General features: G+C 40.2%; 1 protein-coding gene across 1 annotated transcript in view; it reads right to left on the bottom strand.

Annotated features, from left to right (window-relative positions):
* Positions 1-1,311: 1,311 nt before the first annotated feature.
* The window catches only part of PLXDC1 (plexin domain containing 1), a 106,975-nt gene continuing 86,260 nt past the window's right edge, over positions 1,312-22,026 (bottom strand). Inside the window, exons 10-14 of the mRNA XM_044673647.1 lie at positions 17,095-17,155; positions 14,490-14,625; positions 10,271-10,306; positions 4,209-4,366; positions 1,312-1,431 (exon numbers count right to left, since the gene is read on the bottom strand). Of these exons, the coding sequence (XP_044529582.1) occupies positions 1,312-1,431; positions 4,209-4,366; positions 10,271-10,306; positions 14,490-14,625; positions 17,095-17,155 (511 nt within the window). The remainder of the gene's footprint in view (positions 1,432-4,208; positions 4,367-10,270; positions 10,307-14,489; positions 14,626-17,094; positions 17,156-22,026) is intronic.

The raw sequence follows: 22,026 nt of genomic DNA, 5'->3' as shown, positions 1-22,026 counted from the left end.
TCTAGAAGAAGGAAAATATCAATTAGGCCCTGCCTTTGGACAGAATCATTGGCAATGATAGCCAAACAAGTCAATAGACAGGATTTGGGCCAAAGGTAGCCTCGGCAGGAATATATGGCCATGGGTTCCTTTCTCTTAGCATGCCTCTTAGCATCCCTAACTTCTTCAAACTTGAGCTCATGCTCCACCTCCTATAGAAAGCCTTTCTTGATCACTCACTTCTTATTGCCCTTTCCCTTCTTCTCAGATTGTCACGTATATGCTTATTTGCTGTATCAGAAGATCAGAGCTAGTAGAGACTGTAGAGGTCATTGAGTCCATTCCTCATTTTACAATGAGGAACTGAGGCCCAGAAGGTTTTTCCCAGGTTCACACAACTAGGAAGGAGTTGAGGTGGCATTTGAAACCAGTACTGATGGGTTTCATTTCCAATCTTCTCTATCCACCACATCACACTCTCAATAGGAGTGGATTTTTCAGGGATTGTAAGACCAATGTTTCCTACCAGGTCATGATGTTATGTTTGGGGTGGTGTGTTTCCCTTCCAGTTTTTGCAAACTTATTTTCTGGAAAGGAGTAATTTGGTGGGCAGGTTGGGAACTCTATGAGAAATCTTGTTCCCTCCCCTCCTCATTTTACCATAGTTTGATGGCATCCCACTGAATAGTGGTCTAGCAAGAGCTTTGAAGTGCAGCAATGCTTGGGTTTAGCAGTTGGAGAGCATGTTGGTTTCTGGCAGGCTGATCCAAAGAAGCTGACTATGTGCTGGATCCATAGCTGTGAGGACCGGCTCTCAAGTCTATGGATTGTAGAGACCCAGCATCCTTTAGTCCTAGTAATATTGCGACAAATGCATGGGCTAGGTGAGGTTTGCAGGGTCTCCAAACCCTCTCCATCCCTATGCAGGAAGGGGCTGAAGGAATGGATGCAGGCTGACATATTACAAGACTCAGATGGGGGAACGGCTATACATCATGGATGCCAAGGGGAAAATGAGGGCAGGCTATCACTATTTCCCACAAGATCCACTGGAGTGCATTGTTTCCTGCTTTAGCCTTGCAGCTTGGCTGTCATGCTGTCGTTTGGCAAATCCTTCATCGCTCTGTCTCCATGCCCCAGGATATATTAAGAGGAGTTCAATAAAGAGGAACAACATTGGCCTTGACTTTGGGGTCTCATTGGGTCTTCCTTCCCACCCTCAAGAGAATGGAGCTCATCATAAAAGAGAGAAGAATCCATAATCAAGGCCAATGGTTTGGGTCTTGGTTTTTGGTAAGGAAGAAGAGGGAAGGAATGGAAGAAACCCTGCTTTCAGCATTGTTCTGCCTCCATAAAGCCCTCTTTCTCTTGTCCTGAAGGCTCAACTTCTGTGTAGGTCCCATGACTGGTGCGGTTTCGGAATTTCATAGCTGGCCAGTGATGAGGTCTCCGCTGCAGAGTCAAGCATACACACACACATTCAAAGTCAGAGCAAAGATTGTGGAAATTCAATTGCAGTGGAAAAGGTAATGGACTACTCAGAGAAATGAGACAAGAATTTGGAAATACCAAGAGAATTACCTGGAATTCTTAATCCCCAAGGCAGTCTCATGAAGTCTATAGAACCCTTTTCCAAAGAATATTTTAATTAATTAATTAATTAAGTTTTTAAACCCTTGTACTTCGGTGTATTGTCTCATAGGTGGAAGATTGGTAAGGGTGGGCAATGGGGGTCAAGTGACTTGCCCAGGGTCACACAGCTGGGAAGTGGCTGAGGCCGAGTTTGAACCTAGGACCTCCTGTCTCTAGGCCTGACTCTCACTCCACTGAGCTACCCAGATGCCCCAATTTATTTTTAATTCATAGATATTTTGTTGTCCCAGTTTCATGTCAAATAATATTCTTAAATGCATAAAACACATAGGTTGCCTCTGTAAAGGCAACCAATTAAGTTGAAATACAGTTATCAAAACATATGTATAACCCAGTGGAATTGCTTGTCAGCTCTGCGAGGGGGGAGGGAAGGTGAGGGAGAAAGAGAAAATGAATCATGTAACCATGGAAAAATATATTTAAAAATAAAAAAGAAATACAGTTATAAAAATATTAAAATAAAAAGTTCATAGACATCAGGTTAAGCAACTGTAAAGAACATGAGAAAATTTAACTCACATTTGACTAGCGTTTAAAAGGTTCGCAAAGCACTTTACATGCTTTCTCCTGTTTGGTCCTCATACAACTCTATTAGGAAAATGCTATTATTATTCCCAGGGGCAGCTTGGTGGTACAGTGGATAGAGCAAAGTGCCTGGAGCCAGGAAGATTCCTCTTCTTGAATTCAAATCTGACCTCAGACAATTACTAGCTGTGTAACCCTGGGCAGGTCCTTTAACCCTGTTTGCCTCAGTTTCCTCATCTGTCAAATGAGCTGGAGAAGGAAATGGCAAACCACTCCAATATCTTTGCCAAGAAAATCCAAAATGGGGTCTTGTACAAAGAGTCAGACAAGACTGAAAATGATTGAACAACAGCATCATTATTCTCATTTAACCAAATGACTTGCCCATAGTCATACAAGAAAGATTTGAACTCAGATCTTACTGAATCCAGATCCAGACTCAATCCATTCTGCCATGCTGCTTCAAAAGCTGAAATGCCATCTTACAAGAACTGGAAAGAGGTTTAAATGAAGGTGAGGGAAATAACCAGGCATTGATGACTATTGTTTTGGAGTTTGTGGAAGGTTAAGACTGTCTACACATTTGCTGTTTCGGGCAAGAAGAAAATCTAGGTTGGATAAAGAAGTTAAAAGGAGGGCAAGATAAAGAAAAAAGAATTTAGTTATGTAGCTCGAAATGAGGGAGAATGGAACATTATTTTTTAGAGCTATAATCAACACGAAACAGGTTCTCATAGAAATTATAAAACAGTAAAAATCATCAGTATTAATATTGTTAATGCTATTAATTATTATTATTATTATTTTACCTGTTTTAATAGATTAGTGTTAGGCTTGAAGGAAGAAAGATATGGGTTCAAATCTCAGTGTAAATTAACTCTTACTAGCTACATAAGTAGCTACATATTTTTTGTTTTTTTGCTTCGGGCAGCTCCCTAGGGCATAAATACTAGTAGGCAGCTAGGTGGCATAGGGGATAGAGCACTGGGCCTGGAATAAGGAAGACAACACCAGGGAAGGAAGTACAATTGTGAGCCCCATTTTACAGATGAAGGAAATCAAGCTGAGACACTAAGTGATTCGTTCAGGGTTCACACAGCTGGTAAGTGTTTGGTTTAAGTGTCATATTCCTGGCACTCTCTCTAGTTGCTTACCCAACTGATGCCACCCAAATCAACCCAAACTTGTTTTTGAGCCACTAAATGTGTACTTTAAGGGAGAGACAATTTCCTTCTTTCTACTTTCCTACTTCCTTCTGCTTCCTTCTTTTAGTTCCTAACCAGACAGCAAGAATTCATCAAGTTAATGATGTGGTATTTTTAGATGAACAGTTTAAGTGGCACAGCAGGCAGCTAGGTGGTATTGTGGGCAGCTCGGTGGCATGGTAGATAGAGTGCCAGGCCTGAGGTCAGGAAGACTCCTCTTCCTGAGCTCAAATCTAGTCTCAAACATTAAATGTGTGACCCTGGGGAAATCACTTCACCTTGTTTGCCTCAGTTTCCTCAACTGTAAAATGAGTTGGAGAAAGAAATGGCAAACTACTCCAGTATCTCTGCCAAGAAAACTCCAGATGGGGTCACAAAGAGCCAGATAGGACTGAAATGACTGAAGAACATTATTTTTAGATGATAAATCCCAAGAATGTAAAAGATTATGTTTTGGGGGCAGCTAGGAGGCTCAGTAAATTGACAGCCAGGCCTAGAGACAGGAGATCCTGGGTTCAAATCTGACCTCAGGCACTTCCTAGCTATGTGACCCTGGGCAAGTCACTTAACCCCTATTGTCCAGTCTTAACCACTCTTCTGCCTTGGAGCCAATACACAGTACTGATTCTAAGATGGACAGTGAGGGTTTAAAAAAAGGGACTATGTATTTCTAATTTGCTCAGTCAGGCAGCAGACCCAGTGCTATGACAGATTTAACGAGGATTTCTTGTTTTTATTTCAGTAGGAATAGGATGCTCTGGGGTCTAGAAATCAGAAGTGCATTGAATAGGATTGCTCTGGTCCCTACATGGAATATAGACAACTGCTGTTACATCCTAGACTTACCTCAATGAAGAATAAGGCAGCATTAGAAGTAGGATGAGTGTTGATGTAAATCCCAGCCAGGATGATGATTGCAACTAGGAGGACGGCCAGCACAATGCCCGCAATGGCCCCTGCATGCACTGGAGGACCCTTTATTTTAGGAGGTTTGTTCTGTAGATCTGCAAAGAAGGCAGAATGCAGAAGGCTTATGACATGGAGGCATAGAGTGTCCTCCAATTCTAACCACATTTCTGAGGGGAAGAGGGGGAGATCTGGATCTGTGTGAGATTTCATTCATATGGGGGATTCCTTTGGAAACTCTCTTTCATTTGGATCTAGCTATCTGCGAAACCACAACTCTTTTGTACTTTATGGTCTTGAGGCTTGCTTGGGGCACTTGGAATTTAAGTGCCTTGGCCAGGGTCACATAGGTAGTGTTTGCCAAATATGAGACCTAAATTCACATCTTCCTGATTTCAAGGTCAATCCAATGCCCACTATACCTCACATTTTCTCTCTGACAGATGGCCAGCATAACTCCTTTGGGGCTACCTAGGAGATAAAGATGCTGGAGATGGAAGTCTTCTGGTCAGAATGGAAACCTTTTACTGTTCCCCTCCTTGATGCTGAGGGCATTAGCTTTTGAAAATTTTAATTTAATTTCATTTTTTTAAACCTTTACCTTCCGACTTAGAATCAATACTATGTATTGGTTCCAAGGCAGGGCTAGGCAATGGGGGTCAAGTGACTTGCCCAGGGTCACCCAACTAGGAAGTGTCTGAGGTCAGATTTGAACCTAGGACCTCCCATTTCTAGGCCTGGCTCTCAATCTACTGAGCTACCCAGCTGCCCCCAATTTTATTTTATTTTAAAATTTTTCCATGGTCACATGATCAGGGGGTTAGCTGTGAATCTGTTCTTACTTGGCCTGACTTTAATAAGCCTCCCCTTTTCATCGTAAGGGACAGGGCACCTAAAGCTATGTGAAAAGAGGAGAACGATTTATCCAGAGATAATAACATTATGGAAACAAAACAAAACAAAACTTTGGGAGACTTTAAAACTCTGATAGATGCAATGACAAACCATAGGTCCAAAGGAAGAAAAGAGGAAATCTGCTACTCCTCTCTAGTCAGAGGTGACGAAATTAAAATCCAGGAACGTGCGTTTTTGGATATGACTAACATGGGGGTTTGTTTTGTTGGACCATTTCAGGTCCAGTATATATAAACCATTCAGGTTTATACTGAGAGATTTTTTAAAATTGCTCAACTGAGAGGCAATGGGAAGGATAGATTAATTTTTTTCACCTGGAATTACCATTTGTTTTTATTTTTATACATAACAATACATAACGTAACACTAATATAATACATATGAATTATTATAAATATGCAATAAATTAGAATATACTTATCAAAGAGAAACAAATTCTTATATTAGCTATGTCCCAAAATGTCTCATTCTTTTTTCCCCCCTCCCAAATTTAAAAGGACTAAAAATTAAAAACTGAAAAAGAAGAGAGGCTACTAGGTAATGCAATGGATAGAGTGCTGGGCCTGGAGTCAGGAAGACTCATTTTCCTGAGTTCAAATCTGGCCTCAGACACTTATTAGCTCTGTGATGCTGGGCAAGTCACTTCACCCTATTTGCCTCAGTTTTCTCATCTGTCAAATGAGCTGGAGAAGGAAGTGGAAAATCACTCCAGTATTTTTGCCAAGAAGACCCTAAATGGAGTCATGAAGACTAGGCAAGACTGAAAATGACTGAACAATAGCAAAGAAGAGAGCACCAGTGGCTGTACAGACTCGTTTGAGAACATGGGCTATTACCATCCCTGCCAGCTGCACATGGAACCAAGAGGAGCACCCCAGGGAATCATGAAAGGAGATCACCAGCCATGAAATGCTCAGAACAGCTGCAGTACAGGAGCCATGCACCTGGAACATAGAACAGATCCTGGATCTGCTGAAACTGTTCAGACTGCTGAGGTAAAGGCTAGTGACTAGCTGAATGACCTCGGGGAAGTCATTTAATCTCCCTCAGCCTCAGTTTCCTTATTTGCAAAAAATTTGACAATAATAATAGCACCTACCTACTCTTATAGGGTTGTTGCGAGGATCAAATGAGATAACATGTACAACACTTTGCAAACTTTAAAGTGCTATATAAATGCTAGCTGCTGCTATCCCTCTCATTTTAACTCCTTCTCTTACCCTTGCCTTCCTTGGAAGAGAGAGAGACAGAGAAAGAAAGACAGAGATAGAGAGGGAGAGAGACAGAGAAAGAGAGAGAGACAGAGGCAGAGAGACAGAGAGACACAGACAGAGACAGCGATTGAGAAAGAGAGAGATAGAGATTGAGAGAGACAGAGGCAGAGAGACAGAGATAGAAACAGAAACTGAGAGACAGAGAGACAGACACAGAAAGACAGAGACAGACACAAAGAGACAGAGACAGAGAGAGACAAAGAGAGAGAGGAGAAACAGAGAGACAAAGAGAGACAGAGAGAAGAGACAGACAGAGAGACAGAGAGAGAGAGGAGAGAGAGACAAAGAGACAGAGAGAGAAAGAAGAGAGACACAGAGAGAAGAGAGACAGAGACAGAGAGAAACAGAGAGATAGAGAGAGAGGAGACAGAGAGACAGAGAGAGAAGAGACAGAGACAGACAAAGAGATAGAGAGGAGACAGAGAGAGAGAAGAGAGAGAGAGACAGACAGACAGAGAGAGACAGAGACAGAGACAGAGACAGAGAGACAGAGAAAGAGAGAATTTTTTCCCACTATGAACTGAAAAATTTAGACCCAGGTGACTCTAGGTCAAATGAGCCAACAGACTCTGATAATCTGGGATCCTGAAAGGTGGCCCCTGGGCCCTTTCCCCTTGTTTTCAACAGTTGGTTTAAAGGAAAGCTGTTCCTCCAGAAGAACAGTGCTGAGGGAGGAGCGACCATAAAAGCTACTTCTAAGAGGAGGCAGTGGTTGGGAAGGAGTAGAATAACACTAGCCTCCCTCCCCACACAAGAAGGCCAATAAAAAAGGAGGACGACTCAGTCTCACCAGCCAGCCTGTAGTGGGAACTTGGGCAGACTCACTGCAGCTGTTATATCCTGGGTATTTTCTCTCTTATCTATCCTGTGACTCAGCAATACTTTGTGTTCTATAAGCCTGATAATTTGAAATGTTAAAAAGATTGGGAGTGGGACAAAGAAGTGTTCTTCAGGGGCAGCGAGGTAGTTAGAAAGCCAGACCTGGAGATGGGAGGTCCTGGGTTCAAATCTAGCCTCAGACACTTCCTGGCTATGTGATCCTGGGTAAGTCACTCAACCCCAATGGCCTTGCCTGAACCCCTTTTCTGCCTTGGAATTGATACTTAGTATCTATTCTAAGGCAGAAGGTAAAGGTTTAAAAAAAAAAAAGAAAAATATTCTCTAGAGCTCCTACTGCCTGTAGAATTCTTCTTTCAATTCCTGATTATGGAGAGTTGTATTTTATATTCTTTTCATGCTTGTATTACATGTTTTTAAATTTCAATTTTTAAAGTCATTTTAATTGGATTTTTATGGTTTGCAAGTATATCCTGCATTTTAAACAAGAAAAAAAAAGCCTTGAATCAGACACTAGGCCAGCTGTAGGCTTAGACTACAATACCAACATCTACTTCTATCACCTGCATGCTAAGCAAGAATGGAAAATGCTAAGCTGCTGCTGGAATGATCCCTCAGGGGGTCCATATACCAAAAAAGAAGGGGAGACACTTACCCAGAGTACATACATCCATAGCCCTAGGCTAGGGATTGAAATACATATTTAGGAAGTGATATGGTTCCTACCTCCCAGAATAGGGTTTTTTTTAATTATTTTTGCCTCCTGAATCCCTCGTAGTTTGGTGGGCCTCTTTGCAGAACACTGTTTTTAAATTCCTAGAATAAAATGCTTAGGATTTCAAAGTAAACTAAAGGTTAGTGAAAGTAAAGATCTCAATTTTTTTTTCATCCAGGTACATGAATTCCCCTGAAATCTATACACAGCTCCCAGGTTAGAAGCCTCTGTCCTAGAAGGACACCATATAATAGGGAAGTCAAAGTGAATTAAGGTATGATAAACCAACATACTCGATTGCCTCTTTAGAGATATTTGGTGGGATGACAAAAGCTAAAAGCAATAGTTATATCAATGCTAGCTATTATTTTAATTAATTAAAATAATATTTTATTTTTTATTAAATATATAATTTATTTTATTAAATACATTACTTATTTATTAAATATACACTGTTGTTTATTAAATATACTTACTTATTTGATATATTATTTATTAAATATATTATTTATTAACCATATCATTTATTATTTTTAACTATATCATTTATTCTTTATTAAATATATTATTATTATTACCATATTGATAGGCAAAGATGAATTGTCCTCTTTAAAGAACAAAGGATCATAGATTTAGAGCTGGGAAGGAATTTAAAAACCATCTAGGCCAAGCTCTTTATTTTACATTGGGCCCAAAGAGGTTAAATGACTTCCAAAATCACAAAGGTAATAAATTATAGTGAGATTAAGACAGCCTGTCTAATTTCAAATCTAGCATTCTTCCCTGATCCGCGGCTGCCTCCCTAATGACTCCTATCTGTGGGTCTCCTCTCTGCTGCCAGGTATACGGCAAATAGCGAGGAAACGCCATTATCCAGCTCTGCTCTGGTCCCCGGGTCTACACTTCCCAGCTCTCTAAAACTAGCTTCTGATTAGCAACTGAGAGGGATTACGGAGCCAAATCTCCTAACTGCTTTTCCTTGACTTGGCAGGAAACTGGACGTTGTCCGCAGTGATTCCGACGATGTGTTCCAGCATCTGATGGCCACCTCCTACCCAGAGTAATTGGCTGAGGACAGGATCTTTGCTTTCCATTTGTTACCTTCCTGGAGGCCTGTTTAGGTGATGTCGCATTAACGGCTCCCTTCTCTATTTTGAGGTTCCCAGAGAGCAATTCATTTTTGGCGCTCGACCTGCTGCCTGTCAGTCAGGCTCTTTGTTCGCTGGGAGACTCCATTCGAAAGGTGGTCAGAAGCCTGGGCTCCAGTTGCACTAGGGGAGGCAAGTCCTGCAGAGTATCTCTTATCTTCAAGATGTTGGCTTTCTACATCATTCTTAGGGATGTGTGAGGACTGGTGGGGAGAGGGACGAGGGGTCTTTGGGTTTGGGGCACTCACCCTTCGAGTGCCCTTGCAGGCTGCGAGGTTTGGGGGTTTACTGCCAACACAGACTGGGAGATGAAGGAGGTCTCACCTCCTCTAAAGAGCTAAATCTACATCCTTCATTGACTGGGATGTTGGTGCGGATGAAAACCCATTAGCCATCTGTGAGAGCTGCCATGAGGCAATCTCATCCCATCTTATTCAAGCTGCCTTCTTTTCATTCTGGAGTTATTCCTATTCAGTCTCACAGAGGGTCAAGAAAGAAGAATGATGAGTGAAATTTAGAGTAGAGAAATTAGACACGGCCCCAGTGGAACAATCTCCTCAAAGTCCGGGGGGGGGGGGGGGGGGAGAAGAGCCTCAGATTGACAGCAAGTATCTAAACAATTTGGTGCTTCCAAGACATTGGGGAGGGGGCAGCTGAGTGGCTCAGTGGATTAAGAGCCAGGCCTAGAGATGGGAGGTCCCGGGTTCAAATGCGGCCTCAGACACTTCCTAGCTGCGTGACCCTGGGCAAGTCACTTAATTCCTATTGCCTAGCCCTTAGCACTCTTCTGCCTTAGAACCAATACTGGTTCTCTAAGATGGAAGATAAGGGTTTAAAAAAACACTTTGGGGTAAAAGCAAAAGGTTAGGGTTACCCTGACTCAAGGCCTTAGGCACAGGTCCCATTGTCCAAGTGTTAGCAGAATCTGGAAGAATCAACCAATCCAACAACAAACATTAATTAAATGCCTACACAGTATTAGGTTCTGGGGATATAAAAACAAAAAAAATTTTTTTTAATTTCAGATTTTAAAAGGTAGACCTCAATTAAGAGAAAAAATATTCACATGCTACAAAATATATTTAAACTAAACACAAACCAATAAACACTTACCATCTCTTCCCCCATACGGATTCAACTTCGTATCATCTTAAAGAAGGGAACAAGAAGAAATAATGAAAAAATTATGTTCTATTCTATCAATCAAAAAAAGGTTTAAAAAGTCAAATGATTGCTCCCCACTCCCAAAGAGATCAATTTTTAAAAATTGTGTTGGATTTTGGTTTTGTTTTTTCAGGAATGTAAGAGATTCACATAAATGCATTTCCTAGATAACTGGAGTTTATCCCTCTAAATACAAACTTAAAAAAAAATGGAACCATTTTGGAACTTTTAAAATGAATTCTCTCCTATATATGTGTGTGCATATTTACCTATATACATATGGATCTATAGAAATTGCTATATATACATAAATGTATGTGTATATCTATATATAATACATGTCTACATATACATTGTGTGTATATATATATATCTACAGACATATATATGTATAGATAGATATGTATCTGCCTCTTCCCTCTTCATACTGGGATATAAAGCTACAGGAGGAGAAATACCTTAGGCATAGCCTCATGGGAGAGGGCTGAGGTTGGAAACTGAATTATATTAAATAGTAGAAAGCGTGTCATCTGGTAGCCTCCTATTTCAACTAATTGTTCTGACTAACAATGTGCTAAACTCAGTTTGATTTTTTTTTATAAAGATGGAATATGAAAACTGTGACATCCTCTAAATTTTGGTGGCCTGGGACAATTCCCCAGTTGCCTGGCCTAGTTCTGGTTCTGCCTGGATGTCTCTTCTGGGGTGAGATGGTCAAGGAAGAGGGAAGATCTGCCTCCATCGATAGATAGATAGATAGATAGATAGATAGATAGATAGATAGATAGATAGATAGATAGATAGATACACACACAGAGATATCTCCCTCTTGTTTTTAAACTAGGGAATAATGTGTTATTAATTAAATTGGAATGAATCTATTTTTTTCTGAAGGAGTCACCATTATGAACATCGTGTCATACAGCACTGCACTATAATATGACGATATCCTCAGATTGTTCCCATAAACAGGAGGGACTGGGCAGCTGAGCTGTGGGGCTGGACGGCAGCAGCTGCTCCCCATAGTCTAAGGAGGACAGCAGTTTCTCTCCCACTCAGAGGCTGCCTGCGGGCACAAGAGCAGAGAAGCCCAAACTTCTGGGATAGGCTTTCAGCTGGCCCATTAAATTGCAGCTGCAAGGCCTGGTGTGTTGAAAGAGAAGAGAACAAGCTAGCCACCAGATAAGACCTTTGCATGCCATGTACATAGGCAGGTATATTTATATATGCATTTTTACACATTTATAGATTTATCTATGAACATATACATGTGTTTGCATATACATGTACCCACATAGTTATGCCTAAATGTATATGCATACATATATCACTATATCCATGTATACACACATTTTTATGCATCTCTCTCAATATATGATGACAAAAAAAAGGGGAATTGATTATACATGAAACTGGGAATCTCTATTTTGCACAGATGGTTCCTAGAAGCTTGAGTTTTTGAGCTGAAAGGAAGCTTAGACATTAGCTCATCTCTCATTTTACTTTTTTTTTTTTTTCTATTTTGTCCATTTTACAGAGGAGCAAACTGAGACACAAAGAGAGGAAGTGACTTGCTCAAGGTTATACAACTCATTGGTGGTAGAACTAGAGAAAAGAACCCAGGTCCCTTTATTCCCAGGCTATACACTCTAAAGTTGGAGTCAAAGTTTAGGGACTTATCTCCATCCTCCCCTGCCACCTACTGAAATCCTCCCTATCCTCCAGAGCCCAGCTCCTGCCCATCTCCTTCAAGAGTCAATATCTGAGGATTCCAAGCTTCTTTTCTTTCTTCACTGAACTGCCACTGGGCCCATAGTCAATAGCACTCAGGTTGGCAAAGATTTGTATTCTGGTTGGCTCGTGTGTGCTCTTTGGGTCTCTTTAGCTAATTTGTAAGCTATTTAAAGGGAAGGAGCTGTGTCCTATACATTTTTTGCATCCCCTATAGTGCCTAGTACAGAGCTTTAGGGCCCCCCCACCAATAATTATCTGTTGCTTGACTGACTGATTTATTCATGCAAGTGAAAACTCATCAACTATTTTGTTAGGTCTCTCAGGGCAAGGATTATTTCCAGAGCAAATAACCAGTAATTCTGGTGCCTGGAACAAATTATAGGGAAAAAAAAATAAAAAAAGGTGAGAATGAGCTGCACAAAAGGCCCTCACAACTTTTAAAGACAATTTCAGTTGGGATAAGCTGTGAAAAAGCCCTGGATCTTAGGTTCTTCTTTTAGAGTGAGAGACCTCAAGACATAGTTATTGTTGGTTGAAGAGGACATCACTAGGGAGCAGGGCTGGGCTGGACCAAGCAAGGTTTTCATGGGCTGCTACTGCTTTGGGTGGGGAAGGAATTTAACTAATTAGCTGCTAAATGGAGTTATTTCTATATGTCTTATATATATATAGATGTATAGACATATAGATAGATATGTGTATATGTGTGAATGAGAATATAGAAGTCTATATCTTTTTATATTTCATTTTATTTTTTGTATTCTATAATTTTATCATAACATTATAATATATAATGATATATAATCATGATATTATAATACATGATATTATAATATTGCATATAATACAATATTTTATTATAATATAATTTAATATATCATAATAAAACAAGATCTAATCTTTTATTATATAATATATTATGAAATAAAATGTTGTCTTTTATTATAATAGAATAATATATTATAATGTTTTATTATACTATAATAAAAGCTAGAAACATATAGAATAGAAATACATAAAACATTCTATATTTCTATTCTATATGTTTCTGTTTAAAGGAGTAAGTACTGTCCATGATCTCTAATTTTCACTGGGATAAGAAGCCATGTTTACCCTGACCTAGTTACCCTCTGATCTTTTCTTTTTCTTGTGTATATACCCATATCACTTAGTATAATTTAAAATTTTTTAATAATTATTAATTATTATTGCTATTAATAAGTATATTATTTATTAATTAATATATGCTTATTAAGCTCCCAGTTATTACTGGGGAACTTGATAGTGATACAGTCCATTTATCTCTTATGCCCCACCTCCTCTATCCTATTCTTTGCTTACTACTTTCTTCCACCTAAAAATCAACATTTTCCCTTATTTATTTTAAATATCAGAGTTATTCCAATTGATTGGTCATGAAGGTGTCCTTCAGATAAAGATTTTGTGTTTTATTTTTATTTATTTTATTTTAAAAATACTTTACTTTTCCATGGTTACATGATCCGTGTTCTCTCTCTCCCCTCCTCCCTCCCCACCCCCATGACAAACAATTCCACTGGCATCTTGTGGGCTCTGGGAGGGGGGAGGAAGAGAACACAGATCATGTAACCATGGCAAAGTATTCTAAATTAATTAACTAATTTAAAATGAAAAAAATTAAAAAAACTATTTCTATATTATTCATTTTTTAATTAGAGTAGAGATTTTGTTTTTTAAACCCTCATCTTCCAACTTAAAATCAATACTGTATATTGGTTCCAAGGCAGAAGAATGGTAAGGGCTAGGCAGTTGAGGTTAAGTGACTTGCCCAGGATCATATAGGTGGCAAGTGTCTAAGGCCAAATTTGAATCCAAGACTTCCCATCTCTAGGCCTGGCTCTCAATCCACTGAGCCGCCTCGCTGTTTCTTCAGACAAGATTTTTGAAGGAAAGTTTCTTGAGTATCTATTGCCCTGCTGTTTTTCTCAGACTCCAGTGATAAATTTATGATTCAGATGTCAACTCCATGATTCCTTCCTGCTCTTGTCCTTTACAATTTTGGATTCAGGTCAATTTTGCTACCCAAAGGAAATTTTATAAAACTGTGCCTTGGGCCATTGGCCTAAAAAAAAAAAACAAAAAAAACCCCAACAACTCTCAAAGCAACTTTCAGAGACAAATTAAGTTGGGGAGAGTGCTGATGAAGGTTCTAGGATTCGAGACTACATCGGGAGAGAGATCTTGGGCATGGACTCATGGGAGAGGGCTGGGGCTGCGAACTGAATTAGATTAAGGAGGAGAAAGCATCATCTGGCAGCCTCCTATTTCAGCTAACGAGGTACTAAAATGATTTTTTACCATAATGGAGTATGAAAACTGTGATATCCTTTACATTTTGGTGGCCTTGGACAACTCCCCAATCATCTGCTCTAGTTCTGGCTCTGCCTGGATGTACCTTCTGTGGTGAGATGGTCAATGAAGAGGGAAGAGGCAGAAGTGGTGAATTCTCCATCAAAGGGTGTGAAGAAAGTCTCAGGGGATGAGGCATAATGTTCTTCTTCCTGGAAATCCTCACATGTCCTGCCCTCTGCCTGTAAAAGAGAGCCAGTCTCTGAGGTTTCTTCTTGGCACAGTGGTCTCAGTTCTGTTTAGTACTGTTGGATTTTAGAGCTAGAAGAGACCCCAGAGATTGCAGGATCAGAGATCATAGAAAAGGCCCCCAGAAGTCATCTGGCTCAACAATCTCACCTCGTTTTTACCAATCAAGAAGACAATGGGGCAGCTAGGTGGCACAGTGAATAGAGTGCCAGGCCAGGAGTCAGGAAGACACAGCTTCCTGAGTTACTCTCTGACTTCAGATACTTTCTAGCTGTGTGATCCTGGGCAAGTCACTTAACTGTTTGTCTCAGTTTCCTCATTTGTCAAATGAGCTGGAGAAGGAAATTGTAAACCATTCCAGTATGTTAGCCACCCAAATAGGGTGTGAAGAATCAGATAAGACTGAAAAAAATTGAATAACAAAAAAAAAAGTTGATGCTTAGAAGGGAAAATTACTTGCCTGAGTTCACATGGGTAGTGAGTGACAGAGGCTAGAATTGAACCCTGTGTCTGAACACTCAACCAATATGTTTTCTGATGTTAGGAAATGAACCCATGTAGGATGCAGCTAGATGCCACAATGGATAGGGTACCAGGATTAGAGTCAGGAAGGACCTGGGTTCAAATCTGGTCTCAGATATTTACTAGTTGTGTAACTCCAGGCAAGTTACTTAACTCCATTTGCTTAGCTCTTGCTCTTTTGTTTTAGAGTTGAAAGGAAGGAAGAAGGAAAGAAGGAAAGAAGGAAGGAAGGAAGGAAGGAAGGAAGGAAGGAAGGAAGGAAGGAAGGAAGGAAGGAAGGAAATGAACCCACGTGTAACTTAGTATGTTTCTTTTTGTTTGGTCTGAGCTGCCAGAAAACCTAGAGGCAAATGTAATGCCCAAACGCTTGAATCTTGTGCTTGAAAGCATCTCTTCCTCCCCATTTCCTCAGATAGATGTCTACATCTGTCTAGATGTCTATTCTACAATGTCTCATTTGGTACAATTTTAATCTGTTTTAAACCCTTTTAGAAATAGGTAAGGGTCAAACTTGTAAGTAAATAGAACAAATATGAAACACTAACAGCTATAGTCTCTATTAGAAATCTCCTTGACTAGATGCCATAAGAACTGATATTTATATAGTACTTTACAACAACCCTATGAGGTAGATGACACAGGCATTATTATTCCCATTTTACAGATGAAGAAACTGAGGCTTGGAAGTTAAATGACTTGTCCTTGGTCACAAAGCTAGTAAGCAGCAAAATCAGAATTTGAGTCCAGGCCATCATAGGCTCATAGACATGAAAAGGACCTCATGGGGCATCTGGTCCAGTCCCCAAATTTCTGAGGTTTGGAAAGGTCAAGTAATTTGTCCTTGGGGTCACAAAGCTAGTTATTAATCCATCAATAAGCATTTATTAAGTACCTCCTGTATGCTACTTCCTGTGATAGGCACTGGCGACACAAATACAGACAAGGAAACAATCCCTGCTCTCAAGAAGTTTAATAAGTTAGAAATCAAAATTTGAACCCAGCTCTTCCTGATTCCAAGTTCAGAATGCTATCCACTGTTGCTACAATGTCACTCAGTCTATTCTAGTAGAAGAGAGGGGGTGAGATAGAGGGAGGTGAGCCCAAGCTTTGGACTTGGAGTAAGGAAGACCTGGGTTTAACTTTTGATCCTTTTTTCCTTTGTGAACCTGGGCAAGTTACTTAACTATTCTGTCTCAGTTTCCTTATCTGTAAAATGAGGGAGTTAGACTTGATATATTCCAAGGTCCTTTCTAGCTCTAAGCTGATGATCCCATGATAACAGAGCCAAAGGACATTCCCAATTTGAGATGAGGACATGTGTTTTTAATCCTATAATACAAAACCAATGTGGATGGTTCTGCCCAACCCATACCCAATAAATACTTGAATGACTGACTATCTTGGGATATGGTTGACTGGAGTCAGGAGTCCAATATGCATTCAATATGCCTTCCCATTTTTTTTCACCTCTAAATCTGAGTGACTCATATTGAAATTGAGCCAATGACTTTTGATTCCTGATTTGGGTTACCTTCTAACCAGCTGAATGTCCAGTCCACCAGAAGACCAAGTCAATCTGATTCCAGGTCTAGCTGTGTCATTCCGCCCAGCTCTGCTAAATATGATTCAGAGTTATTATTCTCTCTCCTTCCAACCTCTGGGTAAATTTCCAATATTGGAATATGTCATGGAGCACTGCTGCCGATGTTCCTTTGTTCCACGGAACAATGGAATCATAGGCATTTTGGTCTCCAGATCTCTCTAGACTTAATCTGATTAGCTCCAGGACAGTCAAGAAGCAAGCCACAGGTTGAGATGTTAACTTTGACAGCAGCCAAATGTTTGCTCTGATACATGGCTAAGCCACCTGCCAATGGACCTCTGTCTTCCCTGTATTCCAATCCAGAAGGCCAGAAGCAAATAATTTCTGTCTCTCTCACCTCTCGGGCACAGCCATATGCCAACCACTCCTCCCGATAGCGGTCAAAGCCACTGGAACACCTGCAGAGGAGAAGATGCCAGGGAAAGATGTTGCTTATCTGATCACACAGTAAAAGAATTCCTCATTCATTTCACCTGAGGCAGACACAGGTCAACCCTAGTGAATCATGTTTTTGACAGACTGAGTTAGGGTGAGTTGCCCTTCCCAAAGGAAGCTGGGGTACATTCTTATGATGTCAGGCTACTGGCCATGTGCAGAGATTCAGGCCACTGATACATCCTTGCCTTCTCCCCCCCATGAAAAAGGGCAAAAAGGAGAAGTTATTATATCCCTTTGCCCCTCTCCTCCTGCCTAGAGAATTTCCCGTGAATTTCAGTTCAACATTTGCTCACTATGACTCTGGTCTCGTGTATACAAAAATATTTTTAGTAGCACTTTTGTGGCAAAAAAAGAACTGGAAACAAAGAAGTTGTGGATGCTCCTAATTTGTGAAAAGGCTAAATAATTTTTGGTATATTAGAAACAGGAACTGGATGCCATTTCATTAGTATTTTGGAACTCCCTCTGCACATGTTCTGCTATTTATATTCTTGTTTGTCAGTCATGTCCAAATCTTTGTGACCCTATCTGGGGTTTTCTCAAAAAAGATACTAGAGTGGTTTGCTGTTAGGGACTGAGGTCTCAGGATCTGAAAAGGCAAAGGTCTGTTGACCCCTGGTGTCAGGTGAGGTCCAGGGTCTGACTAAGGCCTGAGATCCCTCAGTTTCCACATTTCCCACCAATAAAATAGCTGATTCCCTCAGTTTCCACATTTCTTTACAAGTTGCTGATTTGAGGCAATAATCCTTTCCCAGGCTTCTTTTCCCAGGCTCCCTTTCCCAGACCTTTTTTCCCCAGACAGAAAAACATGTTTTATCAGCACCTGCTTCTCCCCTTTCTCAGTTACTGTTATGTCCTTGGTTACCCCCACTTTCAGTTCCTAGCTCAAGGCTAACCTTTGTTATGGGAAAGTTACTTGTATTTTCATGAAAAAGTTTTCTTGTGGTTTCTGCTTTTATAAGCTCATGTATTCGTTCAATAAACTGCACTTGGTTGTCACCAGCAATAGAGGTCCTTCTGACCCCAAACTTTGACTTGACCCTTTTTTTCCCCAGCCCTTACCTGGGGTACTCATGAGCCATGTTCTGTCCCACCCTCGGGGCTTTTACAGTTTGCCTTTTCCTTGTCCAGCTCATTTGACAGATAAAGAAATTGAGGCAAACAGGGTGAAGTTACTTGCCCAGGATCCCCACAGCTAGTAAATGTCTGAGGACACATTTGAACTCATGAAGAAGAGTCTTCCTGACTCCAGGTCAAGCACTCTATCCCCTGCATCTAAGGACATTGAAGTAATCACCAGACTGGGGCCTCAAGTTTATCTAAAGTTCATTGCCATAAGTATGTGAGGGGTCTGAGCTGGACCCTTAGACAGGCAGGAGCAGGGTTCTTTGAGAGGCAGCATGATAATAAATTTCTCTGACAAAGGTCTAATTTCTGAAATGTATAGAGAACTGAGTCAAATTTCTAAGAATACAAGCCATTCCCCAATAATTAAATGGTCAAAAGATATGAACAAAGTTTTCAAATGACGAAATCAAAGCCATCAATAATCATATAAAAAATGTTCTAAATCCCTCTTTATTAGAAAAACGCAAATTGAAACAACTCTGGAGTATCACCTGACACTTAGCAAACTGGCCAATATGACAGTAAAGGAAAGTGTTGGAAGGGATGTGGCAAAATTGGGACACTAATGAATCACTGGTGGAGTTATGAACTGATCAACCATTCTGGAGGACAATTTAGAACTATGCTCAAAGGACTAGAAAACTATGCATACCCTTTGATCCAGTAATGCTGCTGCTTGATCTGTGTCCCTGAGAGATTGAAAAAAAGGGGGAAGGACCTATTTGTACAAAAATATTTAGAGCTGCACTTTTTGTGGTGGTAAAGAATTGGAAATTGAGGGGATGTTCATCAATTGGGGACTGGCTGAACAAACTGTGGTATATGATGGTGATAAAATACTATTGTGCTATAAGGAATGATGAACAGGATGATGTCAGAAAGAGCTGGAAAGATCTTCATGGACTGATGCAGAAGGAAATAAGCAGAACCAGAAGAACATTGTACACAGTAACAGCAATATTGTGGGATGATCAAATGTGAAAGATTTAACTACTCAGCAAGACAATGATCTAAGACAATTCTGAAGGACTTATGACAAAGAATACTATCCACCTCCAGAGAAAGAACTGCTGGAGCTGGAATGCAGTTCAAAGCATCCTATTTTTCATTTTAGTTTATTTTGGGTATTCTCTTATAATAATGACCAATATGGAAATACGTTTTGCATGATAATACACATATAACCCAGATCAAATTGCTTCCCATCTCTGGGAAGGGGGAGGGAAGGGAGAAAGGAAGACAATTTAGATCTTATAACTTCAGAAAACTTATGTAGAAGATTATTATTACATGTAATCGGTAAATAAGATATCTTTACCCCCCCCCCCAAAAAAAAAGGCAGCATGCTATAATGGAAAGGCTATTAAACCTGAAGTCAGGAACACTTGGTTCAAATCTCATATCAAATGCTTACTAACTGTATGACCCTATGGAAGACACAATCTCTTTGATCCTCAGTTTCCTCATCTATAAAAGGAGAGGTTTGAACTTGATGGCCTGTAAGATCCCTCCCGGCTCTATAACTGATCCTATAATTCAGAATGAACGGTCTCTCCCTGCTCTAACTGAAGCACCCAGTAAAGTGCAAAATATGAGATTGCTTCCATGAGGATATCTGTTTACAATTTCCATTAAGAGCAGCTATTCATGGATAAATAATCCCAGAGCTGTAACTAGGTATTTTTGCACTTAGGGTAAGTATGACAAGCCATGGCCAGAACAAACTGCATGAAGTGTGTATACTCAGGTACACGGGGAGTGTGGGAAGGTGGGAGAGGGGGAGAGGGGAGGCAGCAGATGAGAGCAGAGATTTCAACCCAGGCAGATATCTGACAGCTTTCCATTATAATTATTTGTTTTATTGTTAACAAAGTTGTTAAATTTGTTATATATTTTTGTGAAGTAGGCTCTATATGCAGCTGTTTCTTCACTACTAAAGTATTACATGTACTGTCAGAACCCTTTAAATTCAGCACCCGGGACAAAGTCCCAGTTGACCTGTCCTAGTTATAGTTCTGGGTAATTCAAGTTCACAAATGTGTCTCATGATCACAAATCTAAAGGAACAACCAGAAAATGAAGTCACTGGAAGCTTATAAAAACAGCCACACACTTTGCTTTTCTTTGGGGGCAGAATCCCAAGAACATTGCAGGAACTTGGTCAGTTCTTCAAACCTTTCCCATATTAAGAACAATCCTGCCAAAAAAGAAGAAATGTGCCATCCCTTATTAGCAACTCAGGAGGATTAGCTCACACTTCTCCCCAATTCTTTGACATTAATGACCAGAAATAAAAGTCCTGCTGAGAAGGATAAAAAAGCTGGAAGTCAGAGGTCCCCACAGAGGCCATTCCTCAGCCCAGCTGTGTTGGAAGGCACCAAAGTTTCCTGTGGGGAAGATGGAAAAGGAAAGGATGAAGAGGAAGATGGGGCAAAATGAACAAAAAATAATTCTCAAAATCATGATGTTGAAATTTCCGCTCTTTAGTCTTTGATGCCTGGGAAATCCACAAAGTCTGTGTTTGGATCCAACAATATCTTTGCAGGAAAAAATAACATTAAAAAAACACAAAGAGAACTAAAAAGTGATTATCAGCAAGAAAGCTCCATACACATCCTGGGGTACAGAACCCGAGATGTTCTTTCTCAAGAGGCACATTCTGACTTTGCTATCTGACAATGACTCAAGAGGACTGTGATGTGTTCCAAGTTGCTTTTTTCAGAATTATCAATAGCTCTTGAGTCATCCATACAATCTGAAGTCTTAAACCCTCATCTTCTGTCTTAGATCAATACTATGTATCAATTCCAAGACATAAGAGTGATAAAGCTTAGGCAATTGGAGTTAAGTGACTTGCCCAGAGTCACACAGCTAGGAAGTGTCTGATGTCAGATTTTAACCCATGACCTCCTATCTCCAGGCCTGGCTCTCTATCCACTTAGAACCATTTTTATCACAGTTAGAAGGACCGTTAGAGGTGTTATTACCCAGTCTTTTCCTTTGAAAGCAGAGATGAAGTCACTTAACCCAAGGTCACATAGATAGAACTAAGGTTACAACCCAAGACCCCTGACCAGAGCTGAACTTGAGAACATTTGTACTTGGGGAGCAGTACTTTGCAGTTGAAGGAGATGGGGAAGAAAGTTCACCCCAGCCTACTATCTTGTGATTTCCCATTTTTGACTAGTTATTCTAGTTGCTAAGCTCTATTGTTTCTATGGTTCTGAAGGACTGCAAACATTGCTTTCTAAATTTTCAACAATGGGCCAAAGCCCTGGTCATCTCTCCCTAGTTCTGACTCTACTCCTGATTCCTTGTCCAGTGTTCTCTCTACTGCAGAACACTGGTCCCTCTTATGACTAATGATGCACATTCTTGAGACTATTAGTTGATTTTGGCCATTGCCAGTGTTTGAAGAGCTGGGATTTTTCCTTTGTGTAAGGCTATCTGCATTTGGCAAGGATCTAACATGCCAATTTGACCTTATTATAGAGTAGAGCAATTAAGTAGCACAGAGGATAGAAGGCTGGACCTGAAAGTCAGGAAGACTTCTCTCCCTGAATTCAAATCTGGACTCAGACACTTATTGGTTGTGTGACCCTGGAAAAGTCAATTAATCCTGTTTGCCTCAGTTTCTTCATCTGTGAAATGAGCTAGAGAAGGAAATGGTCAACCACTCCATTGTCTTTGACAAGAAAAAAAC

The sequence above is a fragment of the Gracilinanus agilis genome, chromosome 4 (assembly GCF_016433145.1).
Source record: "Gracilinanus agilis isolate LMUSP501 chromosome 4, AgileGrace, whole genome shotgun sequence".
Classification (NCBI taxonomy): Eukaryota; Metazoa; Chordata; class Mammalia; order Didelphimorphia; family Didelphidae; genus Gracilinanus; species Gracilinanus agilis.
This window is presented reverse-complemented; position numbering and strand designations above follow the sequence as displayed.